The sequence below is a fragment of the Schistocerca cancellata genome, chromosome 4 (assembly GCF_023864275.1).
Source record: "Schistocerca cancellata isolate TAMUIC-IGC-003103 chromosome 4, iqSchCanc2.1, whole genome shotgun sequence".
Lineage (NCBI taxonomy): Eukaryota > Metazoa > Arthropoda > Insecta > Orthoptera > Acrididae > Schistocerca > Schistocerca cancellata.
Window position 1 is genome coordinate 741,914,810 of NC_064629.1, and position 27,399 is coordinate 741,942,208.

Genomic DNA, 27,399 nt, shown 5'->3' on the forward strand with positions numbered 1-27,399 from the left:
CTCATGTGCTGACAATAACACCACGTTCAGGCTCACTTAAATCTTGATAACTTGCGATTATATCAGCAGTAACCATTCCAACAACTGTGTCAGACACTTATATAGACCACAGCGCCGTGTTCTGCCCTTTTACATATCTCTGCACTTGAATATGCATACCTATACCAGTTTCTTTGGAGCTTCAGTATATACAAAAATGTTAGCGTTATGGGGGGGTCACAGATAAAACCTGTTTCAAAAAATAGATATTGAACACATAGGTGTATTTATTGACTTTCCGTACAACAAACCTAAATGTCTACTGAATGTGTCAGCTTTGGCTCCATAGGTAGCTAAATAACAAGTATTTATATTTTTGCATAGTGCTCCTGTAATAATTGTTACCAGTGATTTCACAATGAGAAGGTTTCTATATCACAGTCAAAATAAAACATAGTGAATTGATAACATTAAGAAATTATTTTTCTTTGTGCATATGTTATACAGTTCTGGTAATTGATAACAGCTAATCAAACACAGTTGCAAAGAAACTAGGATGAATCCATTGGTAAATCAAACTGGAGAAACAATGTTAAACCCTAAATGTGAAGAAAATAGAAAAGTGACAGACAATGTCTTTTAGCACTATATTACCTACAACAAATTTTCAAGGGAGTAAGTTTACATGAAGATCACAGACAATTACTTTATTGCCAATTACCAAATTTGTAATGCCTCTTCTAAAGAATTCTTTGAAATGAGAGAGAAAAAAAAGAAGATACTTCTGAAACTATTAAATGACAAAAATAATAGTATCTTCTATAGTCATATATAGGGCGAAAGGTTTAACAAAATCTTCATATACAAAGACACCAGAATCAATAGAACAGCAGTACAGTTGTCATGAGAAGATTTGTTTCTCCATAGGGTTTCCAGTTCACATATATATTTCATTATGTGCCTTGTAGCTTGTACTGCAACTTTAGCAAAAAAATCTGGGAACAGCTTTGATCTTTTACTGTTGAGGGCATCCAGTTATTTGGGAAAAGGTTGCTTAATGCATATTTGATGTTTTGTTTTGTGTTATATGGCATAGATTATTACAAACAACTGTCAAATTAAACTGATGTGCGTTAGTTTCTTAGGCTCCAGATAATATCACACAGCAGTGAATATGAAAAAGAGTGATTTTTCTTATACTAAACTTGAAGAAGTAATGTGGATCGCTTTAGGTGAATGAGAACTAAGGCATGGTGTGAAAAGCTATAATCTTCTACATTTTTTTTACAGTGACAGATGTTCCATCAAATTTGAATAACAAGTTATGGTAAGCCAACAATATAAAATGCGGAAACTCTGATTGCAGCCAAGTTCTAAGGAGTGTTCAAGGCTATCTAGAAATTTTAAGTTGCAGCCTCTGTACCAGTCTCAGCGACCAAAGATTTTATGTCATATTACATCATATTTTTCTATTATTTTGGAATTCTGTTACTGGAGAACAGAACTTCTCATGACATAATGACACAGTCTACAATATCTTGGAGTTTACAAATGAAACTGTAAGAATTGAATCCACTTGGTTTTCTTTAGTAACAAGATTTATGTACAGTGATGAAATGACTCTATTGCTTAATATTTACATTCTGTTGATAGGTCTTGAATACTGGTATTCATACTAAATTTGAATTTATGAAAGCTGAAAGAACTTCATGGGAAGTTTTGACAAGCCTTATGAGGAATATTGGGAGGTATCTTACTTAACAGAGATTTTTGTGAAACATGACTCTTTGTAACCCATTGTAACATCTTAGTATTTACTCCAGACTCTTTCTCACATCCTCTGTAACCTGTAGTAAGTAACAACTTACGCCTGACATTACACATGAAAGTGCCAGAGTCCCGGGCTTCACCTATGGTGTATCTCAAAGATTCAAAGAAAATGATTTTGTGCAAAAAAATAATTATTTGATTTAATCTTCTTTAATTATCAAGAAAATCTAATATGAAGAAACAAACAAATACCCACAGATATCACCACAGTAGCTATGGTATCATTTGTTAACTGATTCATGCATTAAATTTAATTTTTCTGTAAAATTATTGCCAACAAATATCCCAGCACTTCAAATTGTTATTAATTTTTGTTTACAGGGCACTGCCAGCAAACATTTAATCATCTGTGGAAGAGGATGTGTATTTGATGGAGAAACGGAGTGGGTCATTGTATTATGTACTTATTTGTTGTCATTAAATGTCAGAAAACACAGCTATGCATTAAAGCATGAATCTCTAAACACAGAAGTGATGATAACCCCCTGAAAACGTAAATAACGTGCCAAACAATGAAAAAGAGAAAAAAATGAAAGCCATGTCACTATGCTGTAGATTTCTTCTTTTGTTTTTGTCTCCCAGAAAATGCTTACATAGAAGATTTACTTGTTTTCCTGTTTCAAGTTTAAGTTACATGTTTTGGGATAACTCTCCCTGCTGTCAGTTAAACCAATCAACCAGGAATGTAAATTTACATTTGTATGATTCTAGAATTCTACATTACATATTTATCTGTTTTTCTGTTAACATGGTGCACTGATTATGAGACTGTACACAATAGTTTTACTCAGTATATGTGGTTTTAGATTTCTAAACTTAGGTTTCAGATTTCTCCTCAACTATAGTGGACTACACTGCAGATGAATAGTCTGCACATACTAGATGTAGCTCACAGGCTATGGATGCCTAATAAACTGCTGATGATTAATTAAACTGATGGTGTTATTAATGTATGCAGCATAATGAAAATTTTAAATAACTACTCAATAAGGTGAAGTGCAGTTAAGTAAAATCATGGAAAGCTTATATGGAAAAACAATTTTGGAAACAAAGAGCAGAAGTAAATACATGTGATATGCAGCAGGAAACTCTTTCTAAATTGACAGAGGCAAACATGAAATGTAGAGATTTCCACTGAAGTTTGCTAAGACTGTTGCATAAAAGTCTCATGCCTGAGAAGGCATGAAGATCTCCAATTATTTTTACAACTGAAATATTAAATAATGCTATTCAGACAAAGAAATGAGCCTTCGCGCTTACTGACTTCCACAGACATTACAGATATCAGTCTTGAATGGTATAGTATTTTTAATGACATCACATGTGAATATTTCTGTTATGTTAGTGAATATCACAAAGGACATACAGGAGTAAATGTGTCAGTTAAATACAATCTACATAATTTTATAACAAAGCACAATGACAGTAATTGAAATAACGAAAGTAGCATTAAAAATATTAGGGAAAACTGGGGTTAGTTGGCATAATGAGCTAATTGGCACACAGATACCATTTCCTGCCACAGTAGAGCTAGAATCTAGAATCTAGAATCATCCTAGTGGGAAGTGAATGTATAGACGCACTATTCACGTTATCTTCAGTCTGCTTGGAAGTGTCATGATCCCTGTTTCATTATTTTTGTGATTGGTGAGTAGATTTTTTATACATAATTTTTGGTGAACTTGTAGATCAAATTGAGGTGCTACTGATAGCAGTTTTGAAAAAAGTGGTTGCCTGCATGTTTCAAAATCTTTTGTTTCTGGTATTTGGGGTAGTGTGGTAACCATTTTGTCTTTGATATCTTAATGGGGCTAGTTGACATAGATAGGTATGAGGTCAGGTGGCACAGCTATGAAAACTCATCCCACACCTGTGCCAACCAAACCCCCCATTATTGTTCCTTAAAAAAGACAATTTCTGTGAAAAATGGACCAATATTGACCATCCCAGAAGAAATCTGTCCTATTCCGAAATCCAACCATGGCCTAAAAAGAAGTTGTACTGCTATTCTAGGAGGCAGTTGCATAAAATATAAAATCATTGTTTGGAAGGACTAATGAGAAGAAAACGCCATCCACAGTCAAGGAAGGTGACATGGCTAAGATTGACAAGTCCAAAAAGAAAAAACTTCCCTGAAAATACTGATACGAATGTGCTTCTACAGTTTATGATGATGGCATGTCAAGCATTAGCTAAGCCAATTGTGATGATACCTTGACCTTCGTTAACAATAGTTCAAAGGCTGAAGAACATCTCCATCTCAGCCTCCTGCAGTAGGGTGGTTCTCACTTTACCATATTCCAAAGACATGGCTATAAGTCATATCAAGCAACACTATTAATGAATCCTTCACAATTTCGAGGGTCCCCTGACCGCCTGAATACCTTGTAAATGACTTTTCTTGGTGAAGCAGCATGTGTGCCATGGGAAGATCGCCGAAATTGATGGCAGTGAGATTCGACTGCCAGACATGGTCAAAAAGGAGATAAATTAGAGATGGCCAGTTTATACTGTTATAAATACATTTAAGCAGAGTTTATTTTTGCTCAGGTATTATTTCTTCATGAGAAATTTATTTTTTGTTGACTGTATTCTTTGAAAACGAAGTTACCACATATTCCAATAAAATAAAACATATTGTTCAAAAATTTCTGTATCTTTCTAATTATTCCTATCCATATCACATTATGCTCCTAGAGTTATGCCAACCAACCTCAGGTTATTTAGCATAGTTGCAAGCTTATAGGAAAAGAGTTCTTTGCGTTACTTAAACACATATTTAATTAATGAGTCCTCCAAAATGTTGTTAAAAAGTTAAGCAATCCGCTACATTCACCAGAATTTCTCGAAGTGCTGACAACAGGGTAGAAAAGTTAGAAAACGAAAATCTATGTCAATTGCCCATGGCCACCTCAATCCTGGGGTAGAAAAAGTTTTACGTTCTGTTACCTAACTGGCTAATTGTTCAGTATCACAAGTAAAGAAAACATGTATGTTTTTCTGATTCATAAGACTGCACACTCTCCAGTAACTTATAGAAATGGGCTAAATTAAAGTGAAATTGTACAGACATCAAAGTTTTGCATTTATAATTTTTAGATTTAGTTTCCTGTCACAATTTGGGAAATTTTCACATGTAGTACTATTTGTGGAATATGTTAAATATAAGCAACATTGAGGCTGCTACTTTATGTACCAAATTTCTCTCACAACTATGATATTATATTTGTGATATTGATTGTAATGATTGCTAGACTGAATTATTATTACTGAACACTAAGAAGGGTCAAATGATTAACGTACATGATTCATTTGACACAACAGAATACAATAATGGAAGCAATAAATTGAATGTTTTATTATTCAGTTGTTCAGAATTAGACTATGTATTTGTGTACATTAGTAGTGGTGGATGCAGAAAAGTCAGAACAAAAGCATCATACTGCAGCTTTGGAATTATTAATAAAAATGTAGAAAACAAACTCCTCATAAATGTTGCTGAGATAATAACAACTGAGTAACCATTACAGAAATGATGAGAAGTGCAGAACCTAATTTTCAAGATACAGTTTTTTATATTTTTACTAGAGATTATAAGTGCATTTGGATGTAAAAAAGTTACTTTACATTATGTTCCACTGTGATATTCATGGTCCTTGAAAATTCCTTCATGTGAAATGTATATGAACTTAGTGGCAGTAAGTAAAAGTAATGACAGTGGAATGTTCTGGATGGAAAGTGTGTAATATTAGGGGGTCACAGTACCACCCGTTTTGGAGACAAAGTGCTCATTTACAAAATACCACACAACCCCCTTCCCAACACACACACACACACACACACACACACACACACAGAGAGAGAGAGAGAGAGAGAGAGAGAGAGAGAGAGAGAGAGAGAGAGATGCTGCTGAGGCTGCACAGTACCTGTTTAAGAAAGATGTATATATGAATGATGAATGAAGGATGTTAATTTCACAGTGAGGCAGGCATGTCCATTCTTTTTGTGTGACTGTCTTTAATTAAGAGCTTCCATCTATAACGACAGTGGTGGTCTGTCATAGTAATATCTGTGTATGATATCCACTAATATTTGTACTAGATGGTCACTGGAGTGTGACATGCAGCAACAAAGCCAAACCAATTTAAGTGTGAGGTTTAAATACTGGATGTGTAAAAGATGTTCTGTAAAATAATGTACATCATAGTACATGTGATACATATATGTGAACTGCTAGAAAGAATTTATATAACGCAAATGTAGTCATAGAATCATAAAATCATCTTTTTTCCTTCTAAATACTGTGAAAATATATGAGACTATTAGGATATTATCTACATTTCTGAAAATAGCTTTCATATAACCTGAATCTAGATTCATAGTCAGCATCATCAATTTCTTTTTATATGTCCCACCAGTCTCTACAGGAAGACAGCAATTAGAGTTGGAGCAGCCTTTGAAGTAGTGAACTCATGCAGTAAGCTAAGGCACATATTTTGGGGTACCTACTCTATGTCACTCAAACAGTAAATGATTGTTGTAAGGAACAATAAGATCACACTGGAACAATAACTCACTCAATACAACTAATAAATATATTTTAAACAGTACAAACAAAACTATGCATATTTACACTCTTGCTTCCAGTTCAGCAAACTAATATCATGATTTTGCATTTAACAAAGGGCAGAGCTATATTTCCTGCAGACAATGAATACTGAAGTAACTGTTACATACATTTTGCTGACTGCAGAATAAAAACTCTGATTAATTTTGATGTACAAGATATAACGAATTTTCTCAGAAAAGTGACCTGTATATGATAATATGATTTTCAATATAGAATTATACATGAACTGTGAAATGGTCTGTTAACGCTGTTGTTGATTTTTGAATCAGATGCAGAAACATTATACATTGGGAAATTACCTATATAATGCAACATAATAGGTTTTATGTGTGTGCATTCATCTTCACAAATTCAGACTGGCTAACAGCTATATATAATGAAATAAATTTCAGAAAATGTCATTTATACCAATATTTAATAATGAATTTCTAACTGTACACTGGTTGCATTTGTGGAAGGTTATACTTTATTTCACAATTCAGCAATGAAAATAACATAAAAATTGTGTACTTGGTTTTTTAATGGCTGCAGTTCTTTGTAGTGGCTTGTTACCCATGTTATAGTCCAAAAGAACTAATAACACTTTTTTCCTTGACACTGAACACAAAGAAAGTCTTTTGTCTGTAGGCCTACATTTCAGGACATACATGAATAAAGTCTAAAAATATAGATTTGCTACCCCTCATGTATTAAACATACAATCAGTTTTATAGTCAATGATGTGCCACACAATGACATCAGGTGTTAATAGCTATATGCATTAATAATAGTACTCAATTGATGGTCTTGAGAACCAATTATAAAAAATAATATCTTTTACAGACATGCGTCAACAAACCAGAGATAAAATAAAAAATGAAAGGTTCTGAAACAAACGTATACAGCCAAAGAACATTGTTACTTTAAAAAATCTGATGAACACAAATGTTGTGATATAAAAAGTAATAGTACTTTGAATGTTTTTCATATATTTATGTAAGTGGAAAATATTATCAAAAATGCTAAACATATTGAAGCTCTAAATATACCACATTTGTGACAACTGAAAACTTAATATAACACAACAGTCCAAGCCACATAGATCAGGAAAATACACACACAGTGAGCACACAAAATGCTTTACATGCCACATACTACTTCAAACAATTGCATGGAAACAAATAAAGCTCTTTGCTGAAATATCCAGTAATAATACCTTGAATACATTGTTATTATACTGGGAGGTGAAGCTACTAACTGTTTGACAGTTCTACTTAAGGCCATAATACGAACATTTAATTTGTTTCTCTACACATTTGCATTGATCACTAGATACAGACAGGTAGAAATACAGAAGGACTTTCAGTGAAAAGAATTTCAGTTCTTCAAGAAGTGTGTATTTGATCTATGAAGCTTTTATCTTATTTCTGTCATAAACATTCTTGAACAATGATCATTAATTATAAAAATTATATTTTATACCCACAAAATGTTTCCCAAGAAATTGACATCTCTCCATGAATATTATTCATAGTTTATTCCTCATTTTAAACAGAGTTAGCTATCATACTTACAACTGGCTGAGGTAACATGTTTGACATTAGAAAATACAGAACAACAAGAAACCTAGAAGCCAGAGATAATGGACAGTAACTACAATTACAAAGCAATAAAAACAGAAAACACATATTTCGATTTCAATGATTCAGAATGTATATATTCTTACACACAAACATTTTCTTACACTATTGTTTATTTAAGTATCATAGAATGCAGTCACCTTAATTACCTTTCTGTTATTGTATTCGTGTAATTCCTAAGTTTGGTTAGTTCTCATTATTTAGACACCTGGATAAATACACACTGGCACTTATCACTATTAAGAAATATTTTTAATCACATAACATATTTACTGTACAATTCTGTTTTAAATGTTAACATCCTTATTCAGGTATATTTAATTCCATATTAAATTTATTTCCCATTACATTGTGGCTGCTTATTTTGATTAATTTACAGTTCCAGAAGCAGTTAGCAATTGCAGCTTCCATTTTGTGGGCCAGCAGGTTGTTCTGTCAGACGTGTTCCTTTAGAGCCAGCATTCATGAGATTTGGATCCGAGTCCAGGCTCTCTGACATCTTGTCACAGATTATGTCTACTAACCGTTCAAAAACAGCCTGTGTACAGAAAAACAAATTACATAGGAAATTTAATTTGATCATTGATAATAAATAAATTATAGTAATGACTTTTATTCTAACAAACAGACTTAAAAACTTTAGTCACAATGTTTAAATTGCAAGAAAACCTCTTAATTTAATTTAATTGAAGATGAAATACAACTGGTGGCACTGATGTCCAGTATGAATCAAGAAATAAAAACTTTTTTCACTCTCAATTAATAGAGATGGAATAGACTTCTTAGTGTATACATTATTGTAGAACAGTTAAGATATCAACTACTATTGAAGTATTAGTAGAATAACTGAAAAAATACATGAGTCTTTGGGGGGTAAAAGTTGTACAAAATGAGGTCAGTGCCTAACGAAGTGATCAGATTCCTTAGACTCTCTCATACCACTGTGAACACATAAAATCACTTTTAATGTATAAATTCACTAATAAGTAGTTACCTAACAAATTCTAGGACCTAAATAACATTCATTCCTCGTAGAAATTCAAATTCAGCATAGAAAAAGTATGGTAAATAAATAATCTTAACAGTTTATGGGCTCAGGGAGTGTGTGAACATCTGCAAAATATAGAAGTAGAAATGTCACTATACAATCCTTAAGGGTAACTTGGGATAGTAGCATTCACACATTCTTTGGACACACATCACACCAATACAGTTTACCTATGGCGAGTTGATGTAAACACGAAACGAGAAAGTGCAAGAAATGGCTAACATGTGATGCTGTGCCACAGTACTCAGTACAGAAGGATAGAGTGAGACGTATAGTAGGAAGTGACTACTTGTCATCACCCATCTCATACTACGAACTAGAAGTGATCTCTCGTCTGGGAGGCTAATCATTGCTCTGAAAAGAGTGATTAGAATAATTTGCAGAAAAATGCAAGAAACCTCCTGTCATAAACTTTGATCAGCTGGGAACGCTTACTGTTAACAATGAGAAGAAAAATACGAAGTGTACTCTCATATGTGGCTATTTAGACTTTGTGGCGTATCAAGAGATCATATTCTTGTCTGGCCACAAGCTGGATCAAACTGTCATCTGCACGCAATATTTCAGCAGTCCGCATGGCCGCCATCATCGCGTGAGAAAAGCTAAGACGCTCTCGCCTATAACTGATTCAAGCCGTGAATGACGGAAACTTTATATGCAGCGAAAATACGAATGTGCAAGTGCTAAGGTGAAATGGGCAAGCGCTTAATTGTTGCTGCTGCCCCCTGGCGCAAGAAGAGGTGTAGCGCCTCCACTTGTGAATACTGTTAAAAACCATATACCGTCAAAAATTATAACTCATAGACGGCCGATTCAGATGCCTTTGTTTCTTCATATCTGATAAGATTCCAGGTTTTACTTAGCGGGTTTATCTGTCAGCCTCATTTCGACAGATTCTTTTACAACACACTCCCTTGTAACGCGAGGCGTCTGCAAATACGTGGGTCTCATTGTATAGCATCCTATGTCTACCTAAACCACTTGAAGACACTTTTAGTTCTGTGGCCTTCCTTAAACACGCTGGGAAAGTGTCTGCCAAGACAGCTAGGGTTTTGAAGAAACATGAAATCAGATGTGTATTCCGTCCGCCAGCTAAGATTATAGCACTTATTGGGTCTGTTAAGGACGATTTAGGTTTGAGGAAGCCTGGCGTTTACAAAATACCATGTGAGTACGGTAAAATATACACTGGCCAAACTATTCGTACCATCAATGACATGTGTTGAACATCATCGCCATACTTGATTATTACAACCTGACAAAACTGTGGTGGCTGAGCACTGTCTTATAGAGAGACACAGGATGCTATACAATGAGACACAAGTGATTGCAAACTCCTCACGATACTGGAAATGGGTTTGAAAAGAATTCGTCGAAATAAGACTAACAGATAATATAATTAAAAGTGACGATAGATATTCGCTACTTTACACTTGGAATCCTCTATTATCAGATATGAAGAAACATCGGCCGTCTGTGGATAATAATCTTTAACGATATATGGTTTTTCGACGGTATTCAGCAGTGGAGGTTCTGCAACTCTCCTTGCGCCAGGGGGCAGCAGCAACGATTAAGCGCTTGCGCATTTCACCTTAGTGCTAACGCCTTCGTATTTTCGCTGCATATAAAGGGTCCTTCGTTCATGGTTGGATTAGTTATCGGCGAGAGGGGCTTAGCTTTTTTTACCTGATGACGGCTACGTGGACTGTTGAAATATTTTATGCAGGTGACAGTTTAATCTGGCTGAAGATCCAAGGAAAGTTTGATCTGTGTTATCATATGTGTGAAACGTGATTTTGCATTTCTATGTTGTGGAAATTCAGTGGAATCACTGAACTGATAAAACATAAAGTGTATTGTTACCACGTTTTTTGAGTGTATATATGAGGAACCTAGCTTTGTAAATCTATTGTAGTCTATTTTAACTAAATAATCTTAACAGTTTACAGGCCCAGGTTGTGTGTGAACAGTTACAAAGTATTTGGTTTTGCAAAATACGAGAGAACAAACTCTAGCACTTGTAGAGTGAGTAATTTGGAAATGGCATGTGTTGATGCTGTTTCGAGCACATGCTCTTGAAGACGTAGTTACTGGTACATATATACAAGTGCCCTGAATCGGTGGAAGTTGTGACCACAGACGAAACAGTGACACATCAGCAGTGGCTGCAAGATGATGTGGAATTGGTAAGTTTATTAGCAAGTGCACAATGAACATCCGTTGGTGATCACGTGTTGACACGCATCGATGCGAGTGATATTTGGATAAATTGTTCGCGCGATTTGAATCGATCAGTACACAATGACTGAACGTGATCGAGGCAGTTTTTCGTATTCAACATGACCACAAAGATGCCATTAGCACACACGTTGCGAAGCTGCAAAGGCTTTTCGTTAATTGTGTAAGCACAAGGAAAATGTTTTTCTGATAGACTCTTAAGTGGTCGAATTTTATCCACACTACGTAAAGAATATGACAATTCTAAAGAACTGTGGGACATGATTCTATTCACAAATCAAAGTGCAAACCTTTTAACTGAAAAATTATGCATGACTGAATAGTGTGATCGGAGTAGGTTTGAATCAGCTGCATTTGTTGCATGCAGTTGTCTTTGTAACACTATTACTGGTAATACGTATATTTGTCTCATCTAATTTTTTTATCTGTTTTTACTCAATGTGATTTCTGTAACACCAAGCTTACCTATAGAAGTAATTTCAAAAGTAAGATGCTGCGAGAGAACGGAAATGTTAAACTTTACTTGTAGTACGGCTTACTGCATAGGACATGTACGTTTAAAACATGGTGGGAAGACCCTGTGCAACGAAACTGGCTTGGCGGGAATAGAAAAGGTCGACCTAGCAGTCGAATTGCGAAGCTCCATTATGGCATGGATCAGTCGGTGGCTGGTAGTCAATGTTTTTGCATCTTGTGAACGGAATTAGGCACGAAGAACAGCAAGATTATATAACATAGCGTCGGATGTGGAAGAAATTTGGCTTATTATTCATCGATTACTTTGGCTGTCTGTGTTCTACGAAAATCCGACGCTAAGAAGAGTATTTCCAGACGTAATTATACAGCAAGAACCATCGATACTGTTGCCTCATTTGTAGAATAGACACAGCAGATCGACACAGCTACCACCTTCATCTCAAATTATCAGCTGAATACTGTGTAACTGTATGGTCCAATTATGGGGTTTCATCCTCAATAATAAGATTGTGTTCTATAGAATTTGCGTTGAGTAGCCGTATTTTATACTTAATCATTCACCTAGACTGATTTCTACCCACCATGCTTCGGTAATCCCGAGTATCCTACTCTATTGACCTGAAATGTTATTTCAGTTTCAGTAAAATTTCAGTATAGTTAATAAACTTTGAGGAGTAGTAAATTTCACAGTTATTCAGTGAGCATACGTTTCGAAGTACTCCACGTAATTTTCGTGAAATGATAGTTAAAGTTTCACCAAAGATCAGTTGCCAAGAAAAGATTTATGATATTCAGCTTAAAGATTGCTTTTATTGAAATCCCTGTTTAGCATTACAGTTACATGCAAAAACGGTGATACAGAAAGTTACTAGCTATTATACTTTCAAGGGCTGGTACAAGAATTAATTATTGTGCAAGTTAGGAAGTAACTGGGTTTACAATTTCATTTGTACATAATTAACAGTTTTTCTCATATTGTATTTTGACTAAAATATTTAACCATGACCTGAGTGTAGTGTTAGATTAGTATCTGGTTCCCTTGCTAATTGTTGAGCCAGATTTAAGTTCATATCACAGTTACAGCATTAATGAAGTGAACTTGCTAGCTATCTAACATCTGTATGCTATAATACGCAACTAACTACAACTATTTAAACTATACCACATCTAAGTACCACATGTTCCATTTGAGGTAAATAGTTTAAGGATGGGAATGCTCCTCGAAAATACAAGTAATGATAGGAATAGAGAATGAAATAACCTGAAAGACATTTTGAGGACAGTATATTCCAATAATGAAGCTGATAAAAGAACTCTGTAAAACATAATTTATATATCAAGTAAAGTCAATCTCAACAGTTAACTTTCTTTATGAACCGTGCTAATACTTGGAGCAACTCTGCCTAATGAGGCCGCTGACCGTATCCTTCTACACAATTACAGTTTACTTTATTACTGGCTGAACCTTGGTTCGAATCCCGTTTGTTTTGATATTGTTTTCTTTGGACAGAAATCTTGTGAGAGACAAAGAACAATCCAATAAATTGTCACAGTCACAAATTAAGATCCTTTCACAGGATTAACATTATCGGTGAACTGTAGTAGTAGCCCATAGTGTTAGATGTGTTACCACGTGATGGGACATTCTTTAGCTTGTTGTACACACTTTTTTCTTTATTGTTATTTTAATTTTCCACAGTGGGGGTGGGCTAGCAGCAGATAAAAACCGCTCCCCATTCAAAGGTTGCATAAACTTTATTTAAAGATTGTTAAAATATATAAAAGGCAACAATAGCATATAGTTTTGTAAAATATACATAGGTGGTCGATATTGACAATTTTTATATAAAAACAAGTGACAATAAATGAGAACTTTGTTAAATACACATAGATACAAAATAATGATGGTTTTTAAAACTAGTTTGACGATTTAATGTTAAAATTAAAATATAGCTCTGATGAATTTGAATGATGAAACGGTTTAAAAGTGATGCTAGGTGATACACGTAAATTTCGTCATGATGAAGGTGCAATTATGAGTATGACTATGAGGCCCTGTAGAATCGCAGGTAGCGATTAGAAGTCAGCAAGGTGGATGAAGGGGACAGAGAAAATAGGAGGATGGTGTGAGGGGGAGCGTTGTGATTAGGACTAGAAGGAGGTACATATCTCGGGCAGGACATCATTGTTGAAGAATGGAAGTTGGTTAAAATGCCGACAGAAGAGGATGGGTAAGGCATGAAGGTGCATTAAGGGTCAAATTTGTATATAGTCGTGCAAAAGGACATCTGGATTTATTGATAGTGGATTAGAATTTGGGTGTATGGACTGGATTTTTCGAATAATGTATTGGATCCAAAAGTGCTCCAGGAAAAGGAGTAGGTGTGGGAAGTGGATGAGTTGGTACAGGATTCAAGATCAGGATGGTGGCCGATACAGAAAGTGAGGCACAGGGCAATCTTTCCAAGATTTCCAGGATTAAGTGAAGCAGAGGTCCAAGCAATTTTGGCGAAGGTTGGGAATGGGTCAGTAGAAGGGCAAGTAGGACGCCACCCCACATTGCATTGTTGCCGAATTTATTCAAGATGGCGGCGATATATGTGGCAATGTCGCAATGATGTCATGGAGGGAAGATCAAATTTTAGGGGGAAAATAGGGCAACTGTGCTATCTCCACTAACCTAACCCCCTCCCCATACCCCTACCCCCTCATCACAAGAAAATGGTGTGAAAAATGGCAGGAAAAAGGTCAATTGGGCCACCTCCACTAAACTAAGAAAGTGGTGAGAAAATTTTTGTGAGAAAATAGGTCGATTGAGCTACCTCCACTAACCTAAGTCATCCACCACCTCTTCCTTAGAACTGGCGGGAAAAGGACTCAGCCTGTACTGGGCTGCTGGATAGGATGGATGTAAGTCCTTATTTTGCATGCAGTGTTCATTTAAACAGTCTGAGTTGTCATAGGCAATTGTTCAATCCAGTGTGTTCACCATGGGAGTCTAGAGTCCACCTGACCTAGCACACATTTCCACCACCAGAGGGCGCTGTCGTCCCTCCCATGATGTAATCTAAGATGGGGGTCTGGGGAAAATGGTGGGAAAAGGACTCAGTCTGTGTCCAGCTGCTGGAGAGAGACTGGAATGAACTTCATTTATTTTCATTGGGAAGTTGGAACAATCTGTTTAGGGATGGGTTTCAGGTAGTTTATTTATTACGCTGCTACAAAGCACTCACCCTGGAGTGCTTGGGGTCTCAGTAAATAGCCTACAGACCTGCAAACTACTCGTAAATCACCGCAATAATGCAATACACTGATGTACAGCCGTAAATTGTCAAAATAATACATGTATAGCGCTCTGAAAAAAATGCTAACTGATTGTAAGGTGTCAAAATAATGCAATGCACATCTTACAGGCGTGTTCACAAAATAATGCAGTTCACTGATGCCTAGACACATTCACTACGTGTAAAATTGGCGAAATAATGTATGTATAATGATTTGCAAATACGCACACAACGCTTAAACAGCCGAAATAATGCAATGCACAAACACTCATTGCATTTAAAACCGCTTTTGGACAATCGTTAAGAAATTCGACTGTGACATATCAGAAACCGTTCTGTACAGAGTTCCAAGGCAGAATGATAACAGTATGCATTCTTCCTAGCGATCCTAACAGGACAGCCCATCCCACATGAAAGACGACTCTGGCCGCGCACTTTTTTACCTATTCACTGTTGCTGATGCAGATCTTTCAAACCAGCAGGTCCAGCGCTGAGCGAGACGTTTGCATAGCGGCTCACCCTCGCAGGCGCAGCTAAAAGTTTGTAAGTGTTATATTGACATCACATGTCTATGTAAATAAGAGCCATCTCTCCCTCTCCAAAATCTTTAAGTGTTGCAGAAATAGTTAATGGTCACTTTTGTTGTTGTAGGAGCTTTCGAGATGTCCCAGCTTGTCTGCAAGGGAATTCTTGTCCTAACAGAAGCTGTTCACGAAAATAGCCCTGAATAACACCGAATGCATTCTTCCTGGTGGTACTAACGAGGCACCACATCCATCACGTGTTATCCTTCCTGGAAATCGCGATGTCATGCTTTCAACAAACGTCTCCGAAACGGTAAACTTTCTCACTGCTATGTGAAGGCTCCTACGTCCCTGCACAAAGGTTGTCTTGTGAATGAATGAATGAAGAATTCTGATTGGCTCTTACTGAATTTCCCCGCCAAATTATTGACGCTACCGGTGTGGAAGCACTGCCCACCTTTTTCATGCAGACAAGACTATTTTGTATAGATCTCCATATTGCACTGACAGTTAAACGTTGCAAAAGTGGTCTACGGATCGTCATATACTTCCTCAGTTACACTGCTCTGCCACTGGCGACGGAAGCTTGAATATTTCAGCGTGAAACCCATCTCCAACCTGGCTGTATATCACCACATATTGTTTTGATGTAGTAAGCAAACAATTCATATCCTTCGCCATACAAATAACCATTTCTGTGTCTTGCATATATCTATAGACCATCAGATGGTCTTAAATTTACGGCAAAGACAGACAGCATAAGCAAATTGACCATATATAGTGCTCGCAGCACCTATGAGCTCAGTAGGTCATTCACAGCAGCCAACGGTCAAAAGTCATTTGCCCCCTGCAAACACACCGGCTTGTGAAATTTCCACTGGGAACACACATTATCGTGAAGTCTGTGTGTGTGTGTGTGGGGGGGGGGGGGAGGGAGGGGAGGGGGCGGCCGGAGTGGCCGAGCGGTTCTAGGCGCTACAGTCTGGAACCGCGCGACCGCTACGGTCGCAGGTTCGAATCCTGCCTCGGGCATGGATGTGTGTGATGTCCTTAGGTTAGTTAGGTTTAAGTAGTTCTAAGTTCTAGGGGACTGATGACCACAGCAGTTAAGTCCCATAGTGCTCAGAGCCATTTGAACAACTTTTTTTGGGGGGGGGGGGGATGGGGTGGTAGCAGAAGCAACAACATGATTTACACCATGCGACGTCTAGTTTTCTGTGAGAGGAAATGAATCAGAACGTGTTAATCTCAGTTTAGAATCTGACACAGACCTCGAAGTCGTGAGGATAAAAACAAAATGTATGGCAGTGTACGAATCGTGTTACAGCAGAAAAAACAATTTTTCAAACAAGAACACAGGTAGCCACTCTTGTGGCTGACAGTATAGTCTGTGGCATACGGTATTCCACCTCCAACAGTATGGGCGCTGACACACTTTACACTGGTCTGTGCAAGCGACTTCAATCACTGCTCGCCTACTCCAGTGGAACAATACCAGTATATTTAATACGATCGCCACATGTGCTAGATGCTGCTACACAGACGGTATTTGTTTTCGATATCTGAAGAGAAAGAGAGATGTTGTTAAAATCTTATCAAGTTCTGTACCAGATGAAGTTAGGAAAGCTTTTATATTTCCTAATTTTTCTCTGCTGGATGGTACAGATGACGATGATGGAATGTTGGGGTGATAGACGTGAATGAACCCCGAGGGATGTAGATCTGTTTTGGACTGCAGTACCTGTATGATGTTGAGGCTTCCTAATTTTCCCAATAAGAAACACCACCACTACTGTTCGTACTGTATGTATACGACCTTGTGGTGCAGAAGCAGGCTTCGTTTGGCGCCGACTTTACACATCACATGTTCCCATTTCCATCGAATGGTCAAAACATGGTCCTGTCACACTAACTCAGCTTAGCCTGTTTCTACATGGACTAAAGAATGTGGTAGATATAGCTTTCTCCGAATTCTACTAAGTTCTGACTTAAATTGGAATGATCACACGCGAAAAGCTGCAGGGATAGCAGCACAGAGTCTGAGGGGCAGTTGCATGGTGCCTAGGGATTATCTAAAAATTTAATGTAGCAGACAGGTTCGAAAAAAGGGTCTCGTTTCGAGATATGAGAGTGACAGAAATATGTTTCACTAGTGGCTGTAATCATTAAAGGATTCCTCCATAGGATCCAACCCAGGTATGTGATTGAATGGAAAGACATGATTCCAAATCGCAGACGACATTTCTACCAGAGAACGTAATACTAGAGATCTTAAAAGCCTGTGTACATTTCTTACAACCTCAATAAGCACACCATCTACTGTTGAGATCCTTCTCAACCAATCATCGCCTATAAACCAGTGAATACATTGCAGGAGCTAATGGTTCAAATGGCTCTGACCACTATGCGCCTTAACTTCTGAGGTCATCAGTCGCCTAGAACTTAGAACTAATTAAACCTAACTAACCTAAGGACATCACACACATCCATGCCAAAGGCAGGATTCGAACCTGCAACCATGGCGGTCGCTCGGCTCCAGATTGTAGCGCCTAGAACCGCATGGCCACTCCGGCCGGCCTCGCAGGACCTCTGATGTGGCATCGAGACACAATGCGTTAAAAATACTGGAAAAATATCTAGTGACTGAATGAGGGAGTTGCAAACACCAGCTTCATACGGCGTTCCTTAGCCAAATCAGTTAATAAACTCTGTGATTTTGTTATGAGTCTTGGCGACGTGTTATCGCACTGTTGTCTGATAATATACTCTCCGGCGATCACCGTCTATTTTCAGTGTCGCGGTATTTGTCTGGGAAAACCACTTCATTCAGAGGTAATGTCATACCTCGATTTATAAGGCTTGTATAATTTTTAACACAGATATCGTTAGCGATACTTGTGAGCACCTGTAGCACCAAGACCATTTGTGATAGTAACGTGTTTGTCGCGATCATGTTTTTAAGATCTGGCGGTTTGTAGGACGATTATGCCTCTCTTTCTAAGACACAGTGGTACCAATTGCAGCCGGCCGGAGTGGCCGAGCGGTTAAAGGCGCTACAGTCTGGAACCGCACGACCGCTACGGTCGCAGGTTCGAATCCTGCCTCGGGCACGAATGATGTGTGTGATGTCCTTAGGTTAGTTAGGTTTAAGTAGTTCTAAGTTCTAGGGGATTTATGACCACAGCAGTTGAGTCCCACAGTGCTCAGAGCCATTTTAACCATTTTTTGAACCAATTGCAGGAAAAACTTATGAAACATGTCCACCCATCACTGATTTTCGCTCAGTATTGTTTCGTATCGCCAGCAATAAGTTATTGGCGATGTATTACTTATTAGTAGGGGATGCGTGACAGGTTCATCATGAGCATGAGGCTTATAAAGTATGTGTGTGCGTGTGTATCCCGACATGTGGAAGGAAAATGACTATGTCCAGTAGTAAGGAAGGTATGGATTTGACGTGGAATACTGCGATAGAAAAGGGAATGGAAGATTTTTTTTTTTTACTTGGAAAGGTACGTCAAGTCATAAGAATGGTAAAGATATTTCTATTTCCAGAGCCACAGCCATCACCATGGGGTATTTCCGATACTTTGCTCATTGTCGAATGTCGTCCTATTGATACCGCGATCGTAATATTTAACTGTAAGTATAGCGATCAAATAAATATGTAGCTAGTTTCCTAGGACGATTCTGTATGGGGGTGCATGGCGCACGGCGACGGTGGCCTGTGATGGTAATGATTCACGTTTCCAGCTAACGACAGGAGCTGTCCAAATGGAAAGGCCTGTTGGGGTACAGGAATGTAGCTGACCTAACCGTGTCGTATTCTAGACGGCTGAATAGCGGCCTAACACTCAGTATGTGTTGTATAGCCTTCGTGATCGCATGTGTTCCCTGCAAAAATTTGAGAAGATTCAATATGGACGTGTGTTTGCGTTGGACCATTATTCCCTCCCATGTAAATTGCCCAGTTGACTGCTTCTGCACATTAACCCATCTTTATTTGGTTGAGAGAACATCGATTAGGGTGTGCGTTGTGTGCATCTAGCAGATGAAAGACGGGTGGAAGACACGTTTTCTGCTTCTCTAGATATGAGAAACACCTTAGTTGCCTTTGTAAAGTATAAGGATGATTTGGATTCTGTTATATCACCGACATCGGTACTCGCGATTTAAAATACCAGTTACATCTATTTTTTCCGAGTTTTTGCGTAAAGGTCTTCGCAGAGAAGATACGTTACTAGTTACTCTATGGTTTACAGCACGCTCCACCTCGCTAAAGTTTCGAGTTTCTACAGAAATAATTTCCAGTCTATATCGGAATTATACACCACAAGCGACATTGCTATCCAAACAATATTGTTATGTGCCTGATATCGAGAAGTATCGCAAAAATGCTATGATATTCTGGTAAACCTTGTGAAAATACACTCCTGGAAATGGAAAAAAGAACACATTGACACCGGTGTGTCAGGCCCACCATACTTGCTCCGGACACTGCGAGAGGGCTGTACAAGCAATGATCACACGCACGGCACAGCGGACACACCAGGAACCGCGGTGTTGGCCGTCGAATGGCGCTAGCTGCGCAGCATTTGTTCACCGCCGCCGTCAATGTCAGCCAGTTTGCCGTGGCATACGGAGCTCCATCGCAGTCTTTAACACTGGTAGCATGCCGCGACAGCGTGGACGTGAACCGTATGTGCAGTTGACGGACTTTGAGCGAGGGCGTATAGTGGGCATGCGGGAGACCGGGTGGACGTACCGCCGAATTGCTCAACACGTGGGGCGTGAGGTCTCCACAGTACATCGATGTTGTCGCCAGTGGTCGGCGGAAGGTGCACGTGCCCGTCGACCTGGGACCGGACCGCAGCGACGCACGGATGCACGCCAAGACCGTAGGATCCTACGCAGTGCCGTAGGGGACCGCACCGCCACTTCCCAGCATATTAGGGACACTGTTGCTCCTGGGGTATCGGCGAGGACCATTCGCAACCGTCTCCATGAAGCTGGGCTACGGTCCCGCACACCGTTAGGCCGTCTTCCGCTCACGCCCCAACATCGTGCAGCCCGCCTCCAGTGGTGTCGCGACAGGCGTGAATGGAGGGACGAATGGAGACGTGTCGTCTTCAGCGATGAGAGTCGCTTCTGCCTTGGTGCCAATGATGGTCGTATGCGTGTTTGGCGCCGTGCAGGTGAGCGCCACAATCAGGACTGCATACGACCGAGGCACACAGGGCCAACACCCGGCATCATGGTGTGGGGAGCGATCTCCTACACTGGCCGTACACCACTGGTGATCGTCGAGGGGACACTGAATAGTGCACGGTACATCCAAACCGTCATCGAACCCATCGTTCTACCATTCCTAGACCGGCAAGGGAACTTGCTGTTCCAACAGGCCAATGCACGTCCGCATGTATCCCGTGCCACCCAACGTGCTCTAGAAGGTGTAAGTCAACTACCCTGGCCAGCAAGCTCTCCGGATCTGTCCCCCATTGAGCATGTTTGGGACTGGATGAAGCGTCGTCTCACGCGGTCTGCACGTCCAGCAAGAACGCTGGTCCAAATGAGGCGCCAGGTGGAAATGGCATGGCAAGCCGTTCCACAGGACTACATCCAGCATCTCTACGATCGTCTCCATGGGAGAATAGCAGCCTGCATTGCTGCGAAAGGTGGATATACACTGTACTAGTGCCAACATTGTGCATGCTCTGTTGCCTGTGTCTATGTGCCTGTGGTTCTGTCTGTGTGATCATGTGATGTATCTGACCCCAGGAGTGTGTCAATAAAGTTTCCCCTTCCTGGGACAATGAATTCACTGTGTTCTTATTTCAATTTCCAGGAGTGTATATATGTTCTTGTAATCACAGAGTCTGGAAATGAGTGTAGAAAGCAAGCAAGCAAACAGGTCAGGGCCAGAAACAGTAACCGACCCAGACTTTGTACAACAGTTCGGAGAGTGACCTTGTTCCGCTGAGGGCTCTCTGGTCATGCGTCGGGCCAGTTTTGTTCAGGGGCAGATGACTTGTGACCACTGGCTGTGGTCGATGACCTACTGAGCTCGCGGGAAATAGCTAGTGCTGCGAAGACTATATACGGTCCACGTGCTTATGTTGTCTATCTTTGTGGTATATGTACGACTGTCTGATGGTTGATAGCTATATGCAAGATGCAGAAGTGGTGATTTTGTATGGCGCAAGATACGAATTGTGTGTTTACTACATGGAAACAGTATGTGGTGATATATAGCTGGGTTGGACATGGGTTTCACGCTTAAATATTCAAGCTTCCATCAGTGGCAGAGCAGTGTAATTGAGGAAGTGTCTCTCTGTATTTGACGATCTGTAGACCACTTTTGCAAGGTTTAACTGTCAGTGCAATATGGAGATCTGTACAAAATAGTTTTGCCACTGAAAGTCTCGTCTGCAGAAAAAGGGTGGTCAGTGCTTCCACACTGGCAGCATCAGTAATTTGGCGGGTAAATTCAGTAAGAGCCAATTAGAATTCTTCATTCATTCACAATGCACCCTTTGTCCAGTGAACACATAGAAAAAGTGGACAAAAAAGTAGGCATTTTGAGTACTGAAATCAAGGATATGAAACTTGAAATAAATACCATATATAACAATGTGGTCATTATGCAGGGGCAGATCAATAATATCAACGAAAGGTACGATTTAGAAATCATAAAGTTCCAAGAAACGGTAAAGCATTTAGTAGTAACGAAAGTGAACGACAAGGTCTTTGGTCTGAAAACCGAAACAGTTAACGAATGTGAAAATGAAACTCACATTTGAGAATGACAGAAGTTGATTATGAGAAAGAAATAAACAAATAGGAATATATTTGCGAACAGAAGTGTGACGAAAACACTTCACAAATTGAAGGCAAATCTGCGACCTTGAAAATAAAATAAAAATCAAGCCCAGTTGTGTCGATCATAGGAGACCTCATAACAAACCCTTAGAGGGAGAAGAACATTTTGATCCTGACAAAAGACATACTGCCTGGCACGCACTGGATTTTCTGAAAAATTGCGTAAGGGTCTTTCTTGAATATTTGGCAGACCAGGAAAAGATTAACGTAGTTACCAGTTCATTAGGTGATGCTAAGCGATGGGGATTAAATGCGAACACAGATGAAGTGACATTTAAGGAAACCAAACAAAAATTTACCGAGGAATAGTGGTCAGAACGAAAACATTGTTTATAGCGAGAATTCATAATGGCCAGATTGTGGCAGTAGAGGCAGAAACTCCATGCAACCTTTCTGGGAATGCTGGTAACGAAAACTGACATACTTAAAAAGCTGATTATCCGAATCCGAGATTTCTTGGGAACTATGGAAGAAGCCGCTAGAGGATTCAAAGAGATATGTAGGAGGCAATCATAAAAGCTTTTCTGCGTTTCTAGAAAGAGTACAAGATGAATATCATTCGCAAAGTAATCGTGTTTCTTGCAAGAATAATAGCACTCGGTCGTCAGGTGACAAGTGGCCCATGGGGTCCATCCGACCGCCGTGTCTTTCTCAAACGGAGGATGCGGATTGGGGGGGTCGTGTGGTCAGCACACTGCTCTTCCGGTCGTTATGATGGCTTTCTTTTACCGGAGCCGCTACTATTCGGTCGCGTAGCTCCTCAATTGGCATCACGAGGCTGAGTGCACCCCGAAAAATGGCAACAGCGCACGGCAGCCTGGATGGTAACCCATCCAAATGCTGGCCACACCCGATAGTGCTTAACTTCGGGATCCGGTATAGCCTCTGCGGAAAAGCCATTGCCTGCGAGAATAATAACAACAGAGATAATCACGATGACAACAAAATAAATGATGGCGATAGATATCGCGTTAATACGGCTCTAAGAGGTAGGGACAGAGGTCAAGGTACTTTAGCCGTTCGCGGTAGTACATTTGCACCGAGACATTACCACGACAGCAACAACATGGAAAACTGAAGACCCCGTATGTTGTGGGCCAAATTAACGCAGAAAGGTTTCCGAGGCCCAAACGCAAGAAACAGTACCGTCGCAGACGTTATGAATTTAGTGCACGAGAGAGCGACTCCGAAGCACCGCAGGATCCTGCAAATGAAGTGACACGTGTTCAGGACTGAGTCACGGTAGACAGGCCATGAAACGTACACTTGCTGGCGGACAGAATGCCCACCAGTAACGAATAAATCGTATCAAGCAGTTGTCCGTGTGGAAGTTGCAGTTACGGCAGCAGGACAGAATGAGGGCGTCAGAATAGGATGCAATGAATACGCTGCAGACGATTCCGTAGCAACAGAAAACCTGAATATATTCGTAAGGAAGAAAACAACAGCTTAAATAATGATAAAATTTGGAAATGAGTTGTCAGGGATGATTTGTATCAAGGGCTAAAGCAGTGCGAGTGGGAGGATTTCAAAAGGATGCACACGACCAGGTTAGGTGGCAGTGAAAGGAGGGAAGAGATCTCGACAACAGGATGTTGCCCGACAGCAAAGAAGGAAATGGAAATATTTAGCGCCGCCCGAAGTTCGCGAGCAGCAGATATATACCGTGTATCATAAACAAACACAAACGCGATGATTCGTCAGCAGCCGTAGCTCTCGTACTAGTGTTATTCCGCTCTTGGAAGTAGGTCCAACTTATGCATTAGATATGTTATTACTACGTCACTGTAAATGAAACTTTAAGGCATTCTGATTTATTACCAGCCATCAAAGTTTTTCTTAATGATACTGTAGCTACGTAATTTTTATTTCAAAAATCGTGTACAGTCACAGTCTCGGTAAGCGCTACTCGTGCTCTCATTGTCTCGCTGTTCAGATGCACCACGAAAATGGATGACACTGCTTCTACCTTCTAGTGCAGGGATTCCCAAAGTGGTCGATATCGACCCCTTCGGGTCGATATCGGTTTCCTAGGGGTCGACATAAACGAAAACTGATTTTGGGGGTCGACGAGGTCTAAAAATCGACCCCTATTAAATTAACACAAGTTCTTATTTAAAACTTTCAAGATAGGTAGTTACTGTATTGTTTATGTCGTGTTATGTGTACTAAGAATAATTAATATTTTGTAGGAAATAACATTGTTGTAGTAATGTAAAGTCTCAAGTTCGTACAAGATGAAAAACTTGGCAAGTCTATGTGGACAAGTTTGGCCATGGGGGTCTGAGGTAACAGTTCATTTTGGAAAAGGGGTCACTTGTCCAAAATAGTTTGGGGATCCCTGTTCTAGTGCAACACTCGCGCGGAACACCGCTAAAGGCTAGAAACAAGTTGTTCTTAATGTTTTTCACAACATTACAGATAAAAATCAGCTTTGACGTTTTTCAAGAAACAATATATAAAAAATATTTCGGATATATTCGTGGCTTGACCGGTAGTGTCGTAGATTGATAACCAGGCGGGCAGGTGGCCGGAGGTTCGAAACCCGTTAAGATCCACAATTTCTTTGGTTCGGTTTGAATAACTAGATCATTTAAATATGAAATTTATCAAATATGTGTTAATTAACTCATACTTAACCATAATTTTTTCAAGAATAATGCACGTGTTCTAGTTTCTATTTACATGCCACACACAGAATTCTGGTTTTCATTGTATATAAACATTCTTAATTATCGATATAAGTTAAGACAACATTACACAATTAAATTTTTTGAACAAAAATGAAAAATCAAATCCTCTTTGTTTGAAATGCCCATTATTTTATAGGAAACCAGAGTGATAAGCGTCGTAGAAACACGGAAAACAATTTTCACGACGTTGTTCACACACTACAAATGATGCATTTTTACAGTTGTCACCTTAACACTGCAATCTGAACCCAATAGAACTGATCTGGAGCCAAGTTAAGGCTTTGTCGCGTGAAATAACACGACATTTAAGCTGCCATACTTACTGGAACTAATGCACGAAGCTTTGTTACACGTCACTGCCGAACGACGGCGAAATGCAGAACAGCACGTCATAAAAGAGGAGGGGAAATGAGGGCTTTTTGGCGGCTTGGGATTCTGTGGCTGATCGCCTCGTTCTCAATGTAGCAGTACTGAATGTACCACATTCCCCGGAGTCCGATGACAGAAGTTCAGCGATTACCAGACGACCGACTGTAATACCTTCAGTGGCTTCAATATTAAACTACATGGTGAAACCCCAGCACACAACGCATGCAGACAAGTTACCGCTGTTAAAGTCAGAAATTTTCATCACTCTTGTTTTTAATTACAGTACTATGTTAGCTAAGATCGAGAGCATGTTATATTTTCATCAGCTCACCTAATAAGCCTATCGCCTGAGTTTTACCATTATTTCCTTCTGTTCAAAAGTTAAATGACAGTCAAGGCTATATTGTTCACTACTCGTCTTTTTATACGTCTTTACTACGACTGTTCACATCACTGGTCAGTGCTTTCCAAGTTTAATGCCCTGGTGAAGCTGTTGCCCCGTATTATCGCTGAGTCAACAGCATAAAACGTATCCTCATTATCGTACTTGACTGTACTCGAGACGGCTTTGCTTCTGCTCCACGTCAACCGAAATCCAATGAGGTTCCAGCAAACGCGGAAGAATTCATAGTGTAATGTTTAGATGAGGTTTATTTTTACGATGAACGGACTATAGTACAAAGATGACGACAGCGAGGAAAAGGGCACCACGCAAAGTACATAATACGATAGCAGTGAGGAGAATGGAAGAAGATAAAATCCTCAGCGTTGTCGACGAAGGATTCCTAACTAATGAACCGCCAGCAGAACAAACTGATGTCAGTAGACATGAAGAGGTAGATTTGGACGATTGCTTACGAATTATTGATGTTCACGATGACTACACAAAATACAATGTGAAGTCAGACGTCATTAGAACCAACGAAGACGACAGCTCAGACGAAGAGCCCGCTGTGAAAGAAAAAGAACTAATAACATTAGGAGAAAACCATGATCCTGAGTATTTAAAACCAGACAAAAGTTGGGATGAGGAAATTAACAAGTGTCTCAGAAAAGCGATTCTGCTAGAATCGAAAAGTGACCCAGAATCGTCCGATATAGAAGATAGTTCGGAGGAAGAATATATTGAAGCAACAAAATCGAGGAATGCGTGACGAAATGTTGTTTTGTAACCATCAGATGAAGCTAAAATGTGTGTGAAATCTTATGGGACTTAACTGCTAAGGTTATCGGTCCCTAAGCTTACACACTACTTAACCTACATTATCCTAAGGACAAACACACACATTCATGCCCGAGAGAGGACTCGAACCTCCGCCGGGACCAGCCACACAGTCCAGACTGCAGCGCCCCAGACCGCTCGGCTAATCCCGCGCGGCTCAAATGAAGCAATTTCAAAACAAGAGCCAGAGGTAAAGACAGAACTAACTAAGAAAGAAACTCCGGACGACGCAATATATTATGAAAAACGAATTTAAGTCGCGAAAGAATTTGCAATTCCAGAATCAAGAAAGCTCTCAGATATAATTAAAGGATATGTAAACAACAGCCCTTGGGATCAAAATTAGACCTCCTTAAGACTTGTTATGGTAAGATCTGGAAAACGGAATTACACTGCGTACAGCAGTACATACTGCTATCATAATTAGGGGGCGCGGGACAGGTTTATTTCCAAATTTAACTATATGTTTGCAATGGACCGTTTCAAGTGAAAGGAACGCCTCACGCTAACGCATACTATTTGGTGTGCCCAAAATCAAAGAACCCCATAGGTGTTCATAAGACAGTGGACTTGAATCCTTACGTCCACAGAACGGAATGAAAAGGTG

The 27,399-nt window shown here is 39.4% G+C and overlaps 1 protein-coding gene across 2 annotated transcripts in view; it reads right to left on the reverse strand.

The window, feature by feature from the left end:
* Window positions 1-248: 248 nt before the first annotated feature.
* LOC126183894 (ras-related protein Rab-3) overlaps window positions 249-27,399 on the reverse strand; it is an 833,674-nt gene continuing 806,523 nt past the window's right edge. For both annotated transcript variants that reach the window (XM_049926216.1, XM_049926217.1), the window contains exon 5: window positions 249-8,596. In XM_049926216.1, coding sequence (XP_049782173.1) covers window positions 8,450-8,596 — 147 coding nt within the window. In that variant the 3' untranslated portion in view covers window positions 249-8,449. The remainder of the gene's footprint in view (window positions 8,597-27,399) is intronic.